Here is a 15,928-nt window from a genome sequence, read left to right on the forward strand (position 1 = left end):
GATACTTAGATGGTTCCGCTGTTTGTAGACAAACAGCGGAACCATCTGTAGTTTGCCTAGGCTGAGAGAGTTACAAAGCATATCGGAATAACCTGGAATGAGAGCAAGAAAACAAGAATGGATGTTGTAAGCCTATTTGAACAAAAGTTATGGTATGTTGAATGTTCATGACTGAAATCCCTGCATGACATAGACTCACTAATGAATGCGCAACGTATAATTTTTGTTCAAATGGGTTTAGAACATCCATTCTTGTTTCCTTGCATACAGTTCTAGTTGAGGCAAAATCTTGCTCCCAAAAAGCATATCAAATGTTTGATATTTTAAAAAGTAACATGAACTATAAAAATAATTGCAAATCTGAAATCTGCACACAAATATACATGAACTCGGCAAGTTTCATCTGAACTGATAAAGAATCAGTACAGAAAAGTGAGCTAGTTGGTAATGGTTCATATTTTAAAAATTCAAAGCGCTAACACAAGAGGGACAAGGAAGGGCTCAGCACAAGTGCTCGTGTTGTGCCCTTCCTTGTCCCAGTTGTGTTAGCGCTTTGAATTTTTCAAGTACGATAAAAAATATTGAAATACTTGTCAAGACCCATGTTTCCCCGACTGAAAATTTTTTCAAAGTTATTGTAGTTGGACATAATGCCACAAGATGTCGCTATCAGCTCTGTCACTGCCATCAAGGGCTCCAATGACCTGTAAAAATGTAAAAGAAGGTAAGAAGTCTATAGACAAACTAAAATTCCCTAATGGTGATAGGCTTAGGCAAAAAAAAAAAGCATACAAGTATAAATCTCTGCAGTATGCCCAGATGCTACCAAACCAAGCTGGTTTAGCAAATGGCAGTTTTGATAGTTACAGGACAAGTTTCACTGGTTAATCTGAACTTGTTCGATCATGACGTACATGCCAGACCCCAATGACAACTGAAGTCTTGACTCCAGTAATGACGGCTCTTGGCATTGGTACAGTGAATGCATCGAACATGCATCATCTTCCTTTGAAAATTAAAAACTATTTTCAGGCTGTCCCAGTAAAACTTTATAGTGAAGATGGTACATTAACAAGAATTCTCACGGTATTTACCCTAATCTAATAAGTGTTTTTTTTTTCTTTCCTCCTGGCAAAGCTTGTCTGAAAATTGCTTGGTCTGATGCAAAACCAAAAGCCAACCGGATTTTAGGCAGATGCCTATTTTGTTCCTTGCGCTCCTATCGCCCCACCTTGATATATGAGCATGAATGAGAGGTTAAGAAGGGCTTTTATAGTGTTTTTATAGTGCCTATAATTGCGTATTTTGGCATTTGTGCCTAAAGGCCTAGTTTTGAAATCGGTGCCTATATGAACCCTATTTAGCCTCAAGTTTCGCTTCTGGGTGCAGTTTGACATCGTTATTCATGTTACCGGGCAACATTGACTGTTCACAAACTCTAGTTCAACCAGCTCTGTTCAACTGCTAGCACCTTTGTCATCATAAACAATAATAACATTTCTTGCTTTCCTGTCGTAGACAAAGGTCGTGCACATCTTCGCTTGAAATTATTTGCATTGGTCTAAAATTTATTGTGCCTATATTTACGATTTCGGAGGCCTAAAATGTTGTTTTGCCTGCCTATTTTTGGCACCTAAAATGCACTTTTTAATGCCTAAAAATCCTGCCTCTAGTCATTACCGTTCAAAAATCATGAACGGTGACAAAAATGTGCAGGATGACAAGCACTGTTTTCAGTTTGATTACTAAAGCCCAGTCAAACATCTGGTTGTTTAAATGTTTGAGCAGCAACAAGTTGCAGCTTATGTTATTAGCATTCCGTAGAATTTTATGCCTTGCAGGGTGATCTGGTGAAGTGGTTAGTGTGGGTGTGATCCTGATTGTGATTGTTACAGATTTTACGAGAAAAGTACTCTGGCGTGCTTATTTTTGTACTTCTGTGAACTACATTTAGTACAACACATCATTTTTTAAATGTCGCCTGAGCTTTTGTTTTAGAATTTTTCTTTTTGTTACTCATGAATAAATCGTGTATGTAACAACACAAACGATTTTTTTGTCACTTTATGGTCACCCTAAAAAAATTACAATTTATTTATTTTTTTTTTTCGAAATAGATTCATGTGAAGAATTTAAATTGGCAGTGAAAAAAAAACTGGCCCTGGGGGGTCACATAAATATTCGACCCTCAAATGTTCAAATTGCTCCCGTCCTTCACTGGTGAGCTCGATTGCCTTGGTGCAGACGAGCGCCATAGTGAGAGGCCAGGCATGGTACGCATGAATGAAAACTGCCACCTCGTGCCGGGTGCATCGCTCGGCAACCTCGAAAGGACGTCTTCTGTGCATTGCTCGCTAACTTGCCTTTCTGCTTTTGACAGCACCCGGCACTTTTTTTTTTCTGAGACATCTAAGTGCTACTGCACAGACACCGTTCGTCTTCTACTCATTCTTTCATCGATTAAAAACTTGAGCAAACTCGATCACAATTTTTTTAAATGCTGCGGTGAACTGGCGACATGTACTAGTACACATTTTGCAAGCAAAAGGAAGGTTGCCAGTGCGATTGTCATTAAGAACACTAACCAAAGAACAAAAAAAGGAAACTGGTGTCGGTAGAGCCGGACCTGCATGGAGGCGGTATCAGTGCTGATGCGAAGCAGCTGGTGGCACCAGTGTTGCCAACCAATTTTTGGAACATACCCTTTGTCACGGTCAAAAGGACCCTACTTTACCCTACACAACTTCTTTGTTATTATTATTATTACCCTACATTTTACCCTACACCTAAAAATAGCGCAGTGTAACAATAATAAAGTACGGCCCATACTTCACTGTACGACATGCAGTCGTGCGGTGGCGCTTTCAAAATTAGTTTAGAAGGGAGGCTAAGGAACATCAAAGGCAGCAGATGGGAGGAGAATGCATTCCGGTATTTTTATGGAAACTGTGCTGACTCACAGTTGAAAAAAAAAAAAGAACCAGGAGACTTGTCAGAAAGTACACGACTGACAGTGTAGGCGACATGGTAACAAAGCGCTTTGAGAGACACATCATAGAAGCGGAAAAGATGCATTGGTAAGAGAACTGGCTCTGAGTAACTAGACAAAATGAGCAAGGATACATTTTACGATAATTCAAGGGGAAGCGCTTTGCTGTTTGAAGCGAGGTCAGGTTGCCTTAGAACGTGTAGTTATAAATCGAGATTAAGTAAAGAAGAAAAATGCACATACATGGGGAAGGTGAGGAAACGACGCAGCGTGTTTTAATTCAAAGTGTACATTTGGGTGCATGTGAGGGCACTAGCCTACATGAAGCTTTGGGTGTTAGGGACAACACTGAAAGCATAAACAGGTCAGTCATAGAAATACTAAGTAAAAGATGACTGGAGGAGTGGTGGCAGAAAAGTATGCAGAAAGCAAAAAAAAAAAAAAGGCAGGAAAACTAAGGTTAATCTGCGATAAGGTGCAGAAAGTTGGGCTTTGAATTTATAAGTTTTTTTTTTATAGGAAAAGAACCTTAATTCAGCTGAATAAGATTAGGCCATAATGTAGTAATAATAGCAATAATAATAACAGCAACAAAACCTTCAGCTTGGTGAAGCGCATGTCGCCGACCTGTTATAAAAAGGAAGCTCTTTCATTATCAGTCCAGTGTAAGCGAAAAAACTTGCATGGTTCCTTGTGCATTCGACTAAGATGACTGGAAAGAGAAAACCATTTTCTTTTTCTCGGTCGATTGTATCGATTGCCCTGGAAAGAGTTCTGCACCTAGAGTGATTTTGCACTGCCCCCGGGATCGGTGCATCTATGAACAAGTGACGATGTCATGTGGTGACGTCACATTGTGACGTTACAGTGAAGTCACTATGGCCTCATGATGACATCACAAATTCTGGTGACGTCGTTATATGATGATGATTTTTCGCTTCGCTCGCGTTGAAATAATGGTCAGTTTTTGTGTTTTATGAGGCATCTAAGGCCTTAATAACTGGAACCGACCACCGTCACAAAATCGAAAAGCTCTTCCACACAACAAACGGATGGGATGCGATGGAGAAGGAAAAAAATCATCCTTGTAGAAAGGTACCCACTACGCCATAATCACAATTTTGTGAAGCTTGGAAGCACCTACTATGACATATTCGTCATTCTGCGGAGAAGCGAGGCACCAGCTACACGTCTGTAAAGGCATATGTGCACTTTGTTGACGCGACGACTGATGACGATGAAGAACTATGCTCAGCCCTATGTAATGGGTTGGAATCTTTAAACGGCTCACCAGTTATGTAATTTGCATTGGGTTACCGCCCGGTCGCTATTTCCCCTCCCCCGTCATGCTGTATAACATACGTTGACGTGGAGTAGAGACGGGGGGGGGGGGAGGCGAAGAACTTTACTGAGATCCCGAGGAAATGGATCATGCGCTTATGGCTTCCTTGGCAACCAATACAAGTGCACTTGCGAGGAACCCACTACGCTATAATCATTGTAATTTTACTGAGACCCCGAGGAAGGAAGGAATCATTGTAATTTTGAGAAGCAGGGCAGCAGGCACTGTGCCATTTTCGTCATTCTACGAGAGCGTTGGTACCTGCTAAACGCATGTAAGGCATTATGCGCACTTTGTTGATGCTGTGCCTGACGACGATGAAGAATTATGGCAGAGCCCTTCGTAATGGGTTGGAAGCATTCAACAACCTACTCGTTGCGCAATTCGCATTGTGTGACGCCTGGTTACAGAATTCGCGTTGTGCGACGCTTGGTGCTTATTTTGCTCTTCTACCACGCTATATTGCATGTGCTAATGTGGTTCCTTCCCGACATGAAGCCTGTATAGGACCTTTTTTTCAAAGCAGTTTCAAGCACCGGCATGGCTCAGAGGTTGAATACTGGGCTCCCACGCAGAGGGCCCAGGTTCGAACCTCGTTCCATCCTGGAATTTTTTTCTTATTTCGTTTTTTTTCTTCTTATTTCGAGCGATACTGGTTACGGACACCGGCGGCGGCGGCGGCGGCGGACAACTACGGCGCCAAAAACGGCCGGTGAAATGATCTCATAACAGCTTTCGCTGTAAAAACAACAATGCTAGCACAGCGATGTGTGACGTATTATCTGTCATCTCTGCCCTATGCTGGTGAGATGTGAATTAGGCAGTTCCAATTTTATTCAAATAAAGATTTAGCTTTCAGATCTCATTAGGGATGTAACCCTGGGATATGTCACACGGCATAGTGGATGCTTGGCGACTGTACTTTCAAAAGGCCTTCTAGGAGAGTTTAAGACATGTTAAGCACACAGATGATGTTCCTGTCCACCGAGACGTGCAGCCTGGCAAGTGAAGGCGATGCGAACGGGGCCTTATTAAGGTACTCTCACATTCTACTCTTGAAGGCAAAGCTCAAGTGTCCTCCAAGGTTTTATGTCTGCTTTCACTGCCAGCTTAGCGCTCAGACTTTAATTACAGCTGCCATTGCATGTTAAGCACATTCTGAATGGTTATTGAAGTGTATACGAATCATGGCACGATGAATTAGAGACATTTGGAAGTCGTCTTGATGGTGGTTTCCATCAAAGTTGCACCTACTGTATGCATTGCAGCATGCATTCAACAGTGTGGTTTTGCTCAAATTCTGGCTTGTTTTTTGTTCGTGTAGGTGCCCATTTCTGAGGCGGCAGCACTCGGGTCATCTGTGGTCACTGTAAGCGCCACTGATCTTGACTCTGGTGACAATGCCAAGATCCACTACAGCTTCACCGGCTTTTCTGATGGTTTTTACATTGACCGACAGACGGGTAAGTGTCTCTTGGGAGCCTATATGTGAAAGAGGAATCTCGTGGATACAATATTTTGCATAATTCAGTTTTTGGTGGTCATGGAGTGAGATGTGGCAACCAAGCATGTAGTTGTCAAAAAGGGACTGAGGGACCACATTGCAAATAGAAAATGGAAACCTGTAGGGAATGCCTTGTCATCAATCCCTCTGCACATATATTCCCAAACATGTGACTAATGAGCCAAGACAAAAAGCACTCGTTAAGATTGTATTCATTTACCACACTTATTTAACTTACACACAAAATAAATTCTCAGACATGGCAACCTCAGCAATTGGTGTAGTGGAGCTAGACTTGGTGGAACGGGAGTTACCAGCTTCTGATACGTCGAAGACACTACACAAGACTTAGAAACCCTCATTCTGACTGTAAAAGAGAGAAGCTGGTCTTTTTCTAAATATAAAATAAAACTCAAATTTTGACAACAAGCAAAGCTCCAAAAACTCTGATCACGTTTTCTCAGGATACACAATAGATGCTAACGGTAGCTACAAAAAGTGTCACATTTTTGCCGCAAGGTTGTAAGAATTAATGCAATGACAACCCATCTGAATGTTATGCACAGAAGGCTGGACACAACATTAATTAGAACTAACAGACAAGAAAGCCAAGGAAAGTGTAGGGGATGTTATTTGTAATGATGCAAACGTGAAGAAAGTAAAGGGGACAAAAAGATCACTTGCCGCCGGCAGGGACCAAACCTGCGACCTTCGAATTCGAAGGTCACAGGTTCGGTCCCTGCCGGCGGCAAGTTATCTTTTCATTGTGGGTATGAGGGACGAAGGATGCTTCAGGCCTTCCATCGCGTGGCGTGTTGGGAGAGGCCCTTCTTCGGAGGTGTGTGTTTGTGTACGTGCGCGGTGCATCTCTGCGTGCCCTGGAAGAGTGCGGCGTGTTGATAGGAAACCATCTTCACCCTACCACCGTGGACCCTGGAGGTGTTCGGGGACCCGCCGTCATCAGATGGACAGCCCAGCTGTGTCCTGCTCTCATCCGTCGCCAAGAAGCCTTGCTGCTGTTTGCCTCACGGCTGTTGCGCGAGGCTAGCTGACATGGCAGCTATGCCCGGCTCTGCCGACGCCAAGACGCCTTGCAGCCAAATTAGTTTGGCATCAGGGTTACAGCAGAAGGACGGGCTGTCCCAGCGAGGTCTTTCGTCATCCAGTTGGGAATTCGGGACCTCCGAACCACTACCGAAGCGGCGTTCGTCGGACTCGCGGGTCTGTCGTCGACAAGAGTGACGAGACGAAGGTGAGCCCGTTCCGGGCACGCGGGCCTCAAACAGGCCTCTTGCCTCGCACTCTGGCCAACAACATTACGTGCCGCCTCCCCTCCGCGCCGATGACGCTCTCCCGCATGAGCATCACGAACACTCGCCTTAATTTCTTTTATCCCCTTCCGTAGCACCATTTTATAGTCTAGCGTATTTCAAGTGTATTGTTCTTTTTATCATTTTCTCAGTTCCTTGTATTTTGGGGTTTGTTAGCAGCAGGGCTGGGCTGAGGTTAGCTGTTGCTCATTGCATGATGTCTTTGCATGCATGGGCGACAACCGGCTGCCTTTGCAGACCGGTATAGGGTAAATTAAGGAGAGGAGGATGTGGCGATCCGAGGCGCGCCCGAAGCCTCTGCGCGGCCATTTCGCCATTCTGCTAATCCCTTTCCTCTCCCGTGATGGCAAGTAGCGCCATCTTGCGCTACGCGCCGGCTCTCGTGGTGGCGCTGCGCGCGGGCTCGGAGCCGTGAGATTTCGGTGTGACTGAGGTGTGACCAGGACGAACGCTCTCTAGTCGGACGGCGCTGGGTAAGCACGTGTTTCCTTCTGGTCCGACGTCCCCTTTGGGAATCGCCGGACTGTAGCCTGCCTGGGTGCCTCAGCATCCTCGGTGGGCATGTTTACCTGAGTGTTAGCTCCTGTTCCGTATGTTAAGCCAAAAAGCAGTGCCTAGTGCTTGTGCGTGGTTGTGCCACGCCAAGCCGCACTTGCCGGAGGCCCACGCTTACAGAGATTTGCCCTAGCTCTTGCAACCAGGCCCAGTGGGCATCGCCAGAGTGCGCAGCATAGCCGCGAAGGACCTTTTCCCGAGCAGCATGTCAAAGCTCGCCATTGCCAGCTGCGACGTGTTTGCGGTTCCCCCTTGGTGTACCGTCCGCGTGGGAAGCCTCTTGCTTCCCCGTGTCTCGGGAACGGACGTTGTGCTGTGTGTTGGGGTGGCGCCAAAGGCAAATAAAGTGTTTATGTGTGTGTTGTTATATCGAACACTGTTTGTGCCGCGCGGCGCTCAACGCCTTTGCTAGCTGAGCGCGCACGGAGCAGTGCGCTACACGTGAGCAGGCGACGGTGGGACGCGGCCCTGTGGCTCGCTAGGCCTGAACCCGCAGTGGTCTTTGACTCCGGTGAGTATCGAGGCTACCACATCGTGCACTTTACTTTCTTCACATTTACATAATAATTACTACAAATAATATCCCCTATACTTACCTTGGCTTTCTTGTCTGTTAGTTCTAATTAATGTTGTGTCTAGCAAAGAAAAACGAGCCCTTAAAATTCTCCTTCTTTTACACATAAGGCTGGCAACTTACTCCTTTAGCATCCAATCTGGCATAACTAAACAAAATGCTGGCGTAAGAAAGCGCAATTGCTGTAGCAAGCGAAGCAACTTTTCCGCTGCGTATAACTCGAACGCAAACTTTGCGATGAGAACACGACACATACAAAGGTATGAGCTGTCTGCTGATTCCCTGTAAAGAGACGCAATCACGAGCAACATGCCAGGCCACTCAGTATACACATTTCCTGCCAGACCCGTGCACAACTATTTATTGTGCAAAATTTCTTGGACAGAGGACGAAAGAGTCACAGGACAGGTCCGTCCGCACCAAATTGGTGAAGAGAGCCATAATCAGCTCCTGTCTGAACAATGCGCTCAGTAACACGTGCAAACACGGTCTGGATCGAAGTTTCAACGCGCAGGTGTCTCGCCTGACATCATCCGGTTACCCGCAGGATATGATTGTGGCTGTGGCTGATGCTCTTCAGAGGATGCAAAAGAAAGCTGCAGCTGCTTTGTGTGAAGAAGATAATCAGGGGGACAATCAGGAGACCACGCGACCTAGGAAGATTGCGGTGAATCCTTACTTGCACGGCTTCGTGCACAATCTTAAAAATATAGGTGCAAAAGTCGGTGTACAGGTTGTTATGTCTGCGCCCGAAAAAAACTGCCCAAGCTCTGCATCGCCACAAGCACATGCATACCTAAGAAAGAAAAATGCGCCATTAAACACCGGAACAAGTACATTCACTGCACGAAGGAGGTCGTGTACAAGTTGTCACTCACAAGTGGACGACCTTACATTGGGCAGACGGGTCGGAGTGTAAACCACCGCGTGCGTGAGTATGCGAACAGGGTGGATGGGGGCAGTGATGGAAATTTGGCCTCTCGTTGTCACGAGTGTGGGTGCAAACTGTTGTATGAACAGTGCACTGCTGTTTTCCATGACGGGGATCAGCGCACGCGAGAGATTGTGGAAGCAGCCCAAATGCAATGGGAGGGCAGCAGTTGCGTGAGCATAACTTCAGTTTCATCAAGAGAGAAGGAAATGACCTTCCTGGAAGGAGTGATTAGCTGATGTGCGCTGACACACTGCACCCCTGTACCATTGGTCTTTTAGTTTTGTCCTACTTATACATGTGTCTCATTTTGATAATAAATTCCGTTGAAAGTTTGCGCCTGTCCATGTCTCTTTCATCCTCTGTCTTGTGCAAGAAATAGTTGATCATGGAATAGCTCGAACGCACACCTTGTTAGAGCCATGCAGTCGCCTCTCTGAAACCCTTCCGTGTGCCTTTTGTGCGATGGTGACCGCCGGCGCGTGTCGCCTCCACTTGAGCCAAGATGGCTGGCAGCCCTCACACGCTTTCACACGCTCATGGAATGTACGACGTTCTTGGTTTTTGACGTGATATGAAACTTCATGGTGACGCCAGTGGCAGTGACGAAATGTGCACCTGGAGTGTCCATATAATTGCTGTCGCAATAAACACAAACAGTGAAGGGAAGTGTTAAAGGGGTCATGAACCACCCCTCGTGCTTGGTGTGAAAAACACCCTGGAATGAGTCGGACCTTTCCCAGGAATATGTAACCAAAAGGATTTTTCAAAAAGGTAAAGTAGAACCGTGAGATATAGCGATCGCTACATTTACTTGATGCATTCCCTTTCAACTCGCTTAATTCCGGAGGAGAGGGCAGCGCCGTTAGACATGCCCCGCCCAGTGCATTACGTCACCTCGCTTCAATGTTGTGTGGTTTCCTTTCCGCGTAACTTGGCGGTGTTGACGGCTGCTGCTGGCAACTAATAGTTCCGGTCGGCTACGTCTTGCTGCGCGGTGCGGTCTGGCGCAGTGTATTGCGTCTGAGGGTCTAAGCGCTGACGCAATCTATTTGCATTGATACTGTCGTTACTTTGCTTATGTCGCATTGATACTGATACTTCGCATTAATACTGTCCTTACTCCACTTCATGACTGCTTATGTAGTTTTTCCATCAAATCAAAATTAAACTAAAAGGAAAAGTACGGACTGCTGGGCGAATTAAGACAAACACACAACATTAAGATAAAAGGAAAAGGTGGCAAGCCCTCAACGTGGCCGATTGGCATGGCATGCACACTCAGTATACGCTTTTAGATAACAAACTGGCCAAGGCGGCCTGCCTCAACGCATGGAATAAAATCCCATGCCGAGAAAACGCGACACAAAAGGAAAAAAAAAACACGATTCTTTTTAAGCGGCCATTGTAAACGGGAGGAAACGAGATAAAATGCCCTTCGACCTTCGGACGGCTGCAGCCCCCTGCTCATCGACAAGTGCAAGAAAATCAGACAATCAGGCACGTCGGAATACAAGCAAGATGGGAGAAAGCGCCGTGACGTATGCACGAGCGTGAAAGGAAAAAAAGCATAAAAAGAAAGAAACGCAAGAAGAGAGTGGTTTTAGGCTGGTCCCAGCAGCGTGCGGGATGCCCAAGCAAAGCCGTCATGGGATTACCATAGCGTTGTGAACGCTGCTTCTGAACTGCCCATCTGTGTCTGCCGTGTGTGCATGTTTTGTGCCTGCTCTCACCGCTGGACGTGAAATGCGTGGTTTGACGACAGTGCAATATGCCTTAATGCGGGTGCGATATTGTGTGACGATGACCCAGCGACTCAAGCGAGCCTGCCACTGTGTATATTGCCTAGCAGATGATGGGCACGCTGCGTTCACAGTACCATCAGGAGCACAGATGGTAGGTAATACTTACGTTTCCTCTGCTCGCGCGTCCTTATCGTCGCTCGGGCAGCTGTAGGTGTCGTTCTGCACATTGCGTTGCGTGAAAAGTGCAATGAAAAATCGAAAAATAAAAAGAAAAGCCATTAAGCTCCCATAGCAACGATGTCTAATGCGTGTATAGAAACTCCTGTGAATGTAGCACATGCTTCGCACGGCCAGCCAGTCGATGCACGAGTGCGCTTTGAAAAAAAGATGTTTTTACAACATAATTTCTTTGCTTGCGATAAAGCATAAATGAAGCAGAGCGCTTTCAGGGTGTATACACATAAGCAAAAAAAAAAAAGGCCGCTATTATCACGCTGTCATGTGATGAAATGTGCGTTGAGGCCAAATTTGTTTTCTGTTTATGCTGTTTTCATGCTTGGATTCGCTTGTTTTGATCCTGCATCTCGATGTCAATTTGTGCACGTTAACATGTGACATAATCGTCACATAATTATGATCATATGATGAGACATAATTATGGCCATATGATGTCGCAGACATCCGCTAAGTGACAGTGTGTGTTGTGAAGAACATGCATTTTATGGAATTGTCACTTCATTAGTCACATATCAGCACTGGAACTTGCCAGGGTTACGTGTGCATATTTATAGCCTTTAGGAGATGTGTTAGTTGTGCAAGGCTATTTTAATCACATTGATATAAGTCAGTTGAATCTGTTGAATCACATCACATTGTTGAATCACCTTGTTTCTTCCCTCTCTTTATTCTTTATTCAAAGGTTACTCCGCATTGCCCAAAGGCGTTACAGCAGGGGGGTTACAGAAACGACATAAACAATTCTTCGCTCTTACAGCACACTTGCATGGCAGACAATCCATTCCACTCTTTAACAGTTCTAACAAAAAATGAATTCGCGAACAGGTTTGTCCTGGTGCGTAATTCTCTTATTTTAAAAACATGGTCAGTTCTAGATGAACGGTAATGAGGTTCCTTAAAGTATTTTTCTTTATTAATTCCTGTTTTATCATTATATATCTGAAAAAAGAACTTCAGTCGCAGCTTTTGCCGATGCGAGGAAAGCAGTTCCCACCCAAGTTCATTTTTCATCTGAGTGCAGCTCTCCCCTCTCTTGTATCGTCCCAAGACGAACCTGGCCGCCCGGTTTTGAATTTTTTCAATTTTATCAATCAATGTGGCTTGCGAAAGATCCCACACGGCACAAGCGTATTCCAGTATAGGTCGTATACATGTTAAATAGGCTGTCTTTTTTAAGTTCAGTTCCGAAGTTTTTAAATTATGTTGGATAAAGTTTAGCGCCTTTCCAGCTTTACAAACCACATCATCTACATGCGCATTCCACGAGCAGTCGGATGACAAGACTACCCCTAGGTATTTATAACTATCTGCTTTTTTTAGACGTTCATTGTTTAAAGTATACTCTGTTTCTGCTTCCTTGTAAAAGAGACATGGACACACTTTTTATTATTTAGGTTCATTTTCCACATAGAGCACCAATCTTGAACACGTTCCAAATCAGTTTGCAGTTGGGTAAGGTCTCTGTCATTCTTTACTTGTCTATACACAACACAATCGTCTGCAAACAATCTAATATGTGATGAAATACCTGCTGAAATATCATTTATGTAAACTAAAAATAAAAGTGGCCCTAAAACTGAACCCTCTGGAACTCCCAATGTCACATCAACATAATCAGAGCTTTTGCCGTGTAAGATGACGCATTGCCGGCGCTGGCACAAATAATTTTCAATCCAATTTAGGACAGCAGAATCTATATTTAGTAATTTAAGTTTGTTGCAAAGGAGTCAATGTGTTACCGTGTCGAATGCCTTGCGGAAATCTAAGAAGATGCAGTCAGTTTGCCCCCCTGAATCAATGGTGGATACCAGATCATGATAAAATTCAACTAGTTGTGTGGTGCACGACAACCCCTTTCGGAACCCATGTTGAACATTAGTTAATACAGTGCAGAACACTTATAACGTAACCGCATATAGTGCAGGACCGGTTATAATGCGGTCTTTTTCGACTCCCGTTTACCCTCCCATAGAACCGCATGTATACGCATACCGCTTATTGTGCAGTCCCCCAAGATGAAATACCGTTTATAATGCGGTTGCGGGAAAAAATTTCTGACAAACGCGGTAGCGAGTGCGGTTCTCAAAGGAGGTACGCCGCTGGGGAGGGAGCGACGAGGTCGTTACGAAGGGCGAGGGCACGCACAGTGAACGAACGAGGGGCGGAAGGAGGAAAAAGACCGCGGCAGCGCTGTGCGGGCTCGCCGAGTGGGGAAGGATGGTGGTTGCCTAGGCGACGGAGTAGCCTTTGCACCGGCGGCGGCGGCAAGGCTCCGCCGCTCCGCGGCCGCTTGCCGGCAGCGCGTTCCGCGTGGAACGTACGATCGCGCCCTCATCAAGTGCGCTTTAAAGTAAGTTTCCTGTCGGGAAAAGCGTCGTCGTTATCACACTCGCTACAGATATCGCGTTTGCTACCTCGTCCGCAAATTGAAAAGTTTTGCGGCTTCATGACGCGAGCTTTCGCCTTTCCTGCCAGTGCGCGGACTTAAACGAGCTTGGCGGGCTTTTGTCGCCGTTGATCTCCCGGCCGCGAACACAAACGTCGTATCACGCGCGCTGTTCTTGGGTTAGTGCTTGAGTGCGATCTTTTCGACCTCCGATCTTCTTGTTGTCTTGGACAAACTTCCCGCGACAACATGTCGAACCGCAGGCTAGGCCTAATCAGCGTTGGTTGCTTATCGGTAGCGGTCGCGGGCGATAAAAGTTGCGGTTTGGTGCGGAATCAACGAAACTTTTTGCGATGGCTGCACTTGAAGGGAACGGAATCGTATCGTTAATGAAAACGAGGGCATGGTTGGCACATGCAACTCTCAAATGGTGGTTCCGGATTCGATTGCAATGTCTTGGGCATCGCGTGCGCGCCCGTGAAATCGAACGATCGGTACCGCTCAGCACGTGAAATTTCGGTCGCGATTCGACATGGTTTCTGTGTAATGCGCATACCTCGAGGTGGCCTGAAACGCAGTCGGCGAATTTCCGCGATGGCACTTTGTTTTGTTTGCTTTTTTCCCCGTGTTCATTTCATGGCAATGCGAGTCTTTGGCGGTTAATTTTTGAACATTCGGAGATTTAAGTGGTTGTAAGCGCCCCAAATCGCATATGTCGATTATCGGACACGCGAGGCTACATGCTCAACACGTTTTGCGCAAGTGCAGACTTTGAAGAAGGTTGTTTTGGTTATAGTGCGGTACCGCTTATAGTGCGGATATTCGCGACTCCGGCGACTTACGTTATAAGCGGTCTATGTTTTCAGTGAGGTGTTTCATTATTCCAGAGTAGAGAATGTGTTCCATTACCTTGCACACTATTGATGTTAGAGAGATTGGTCTGTAATTCCCAGCATCCTTTTTCGATCCCCCCTTGTGGATTGGAACAACATGAGCAGTTTTCCAATCAACAGGTAGGAGGCCTGATTTCAAAGATTGTTTATAAATTATGTGCAAGTAAAGAGAGATTGGTTCGGCGCACCGTCTCAGAATACGCGGAGAAATCGCATCTGGGCCAGTTGCTTTCGTTTCGTCTGTTTGCTTTAATAGCTTTTCAATGCCACTTACGCTGAACTCAATTGGGTTCATTGGAGGTATGCTACTGGCGTCGAAGAATAGGCAAAGTCCTGTATTGGCAAAAAGATAGATTTAAAATAGTTGTTCAAACAATTCGCCTTCTCTCCATCATCTGTGATAGTTTTGTTATTATAAACAATTTCATTTATACCGACACTCTCAGAACCGCAACTCTTGATATATTGCCAGAAATGCTTAGGATTTTCTCTCAGCGTGTCGTTCAATTTTTTAAAATAGACGCCTCTGGCATTTTTTATACCTTTTTTGTATTCTTGCGTAATCTGAAATAACTTTTGATAGTGGCTAGTCCGTTTAGTTCGTTTGAATTTAGCGAATAACCGCTTTCTCTTATTGATTAGCCGCAACAGACGTGACGTCATCCACGGCTTTCTTCGTTTTTTCATTTTGGAGGAATCTGCGCTTGGCACGTGTGCCTCAACGAGTTCAAATAGCTTATTTTTGAACAGACGCCACAATTCATGCACATCCTTATCATCCGCCAGGCATTCGAAGACCGGTAGATAACTATACAGTTTTTCATTTATGCTAGAATAATCGCCTCGGTCAAAGAAGAATACTCTTCTATTCCCGCTGTGCTTCACGCGATGAATTTTCGTTTTTATAGATGCGACTACAGCGTGGTGGTCACTTAATCCCGGAATAACAGTTGTTGAGTTTACAAGGTTTGGCGAGTTGCAAAACAACAAGTCTAAGGTACTATTTTCACGGGTTGGCTCGGTTACATATTGTAACAGACCGTGGGTATCAATAATGCTCTTCATGTTCATGTTAACTTGACTACATTTTTGGAATACACAGGTATTATCACTCCAGTGAAGGTCTGGTAAATTAAAGTCGCCACCTACCAACATTACTTGACCTGAAACCTCAGAGATAACTTCACCGAAAGCATGTAGTGGCGCCACGTCAGAGTTCGGTGGCCGATACACCACCCCGGCAGTAAGTGAAAAATAATGAGATAAATGCACTTTACACCACACTGCTTCCACCGCATCATGGCTGATATCAAGGGCAGATGAGCGTAAATCAGATCGAACAAGCAAAAAAACGCCGCCACCACGGCTCAGCCTATCTTTTCGATAGACAATAAAGTTCTCTGGAAAAACTTCACTGTCGCTGATGGAAGGATTTAGCCAA

General features: G+C 45.3%; 1 protein-coding gene across 1 annotated transcript in view; it reads left to right on the plus strand.

Annotated features, from left to right (window-relative positions):
* LOC119382397 (protein dachsous) overlaps positions 1-15,928 on the plus strand; it is a 466,009-nt gene that overhangs the window by 420,747 nt on the left and 29,334 nt on the right. The window contains exon 25 of the mRNA XM_049412138.1: positions 5,656-5,794. Coding sequence (XP_049268095.1) covers positions 5,656-5,794 — 139 coding nt within the window. The remainder of the gene's footprint in view (positions 1-5,655; positions 5,795-15,928) is intronic.

The sequence above is a fragment of the Rhipicephalus sanguineus genome, chromosome 2, assembly GCF_013339695.2.
Source record: "Rhipicephalus sanguineus isolate Rsan-2018 chromosome 2, BIME_Rsan_1.4, whole genome shotgun sequence".
In the NCBI taxonomy this organism is placed as follows: Eukaryota; Metazoa; Arthropoda; class Arachnida; order Ixodida; family Ixodidae; genus Rhipicephalus; species Rhipicephalus sanguineus.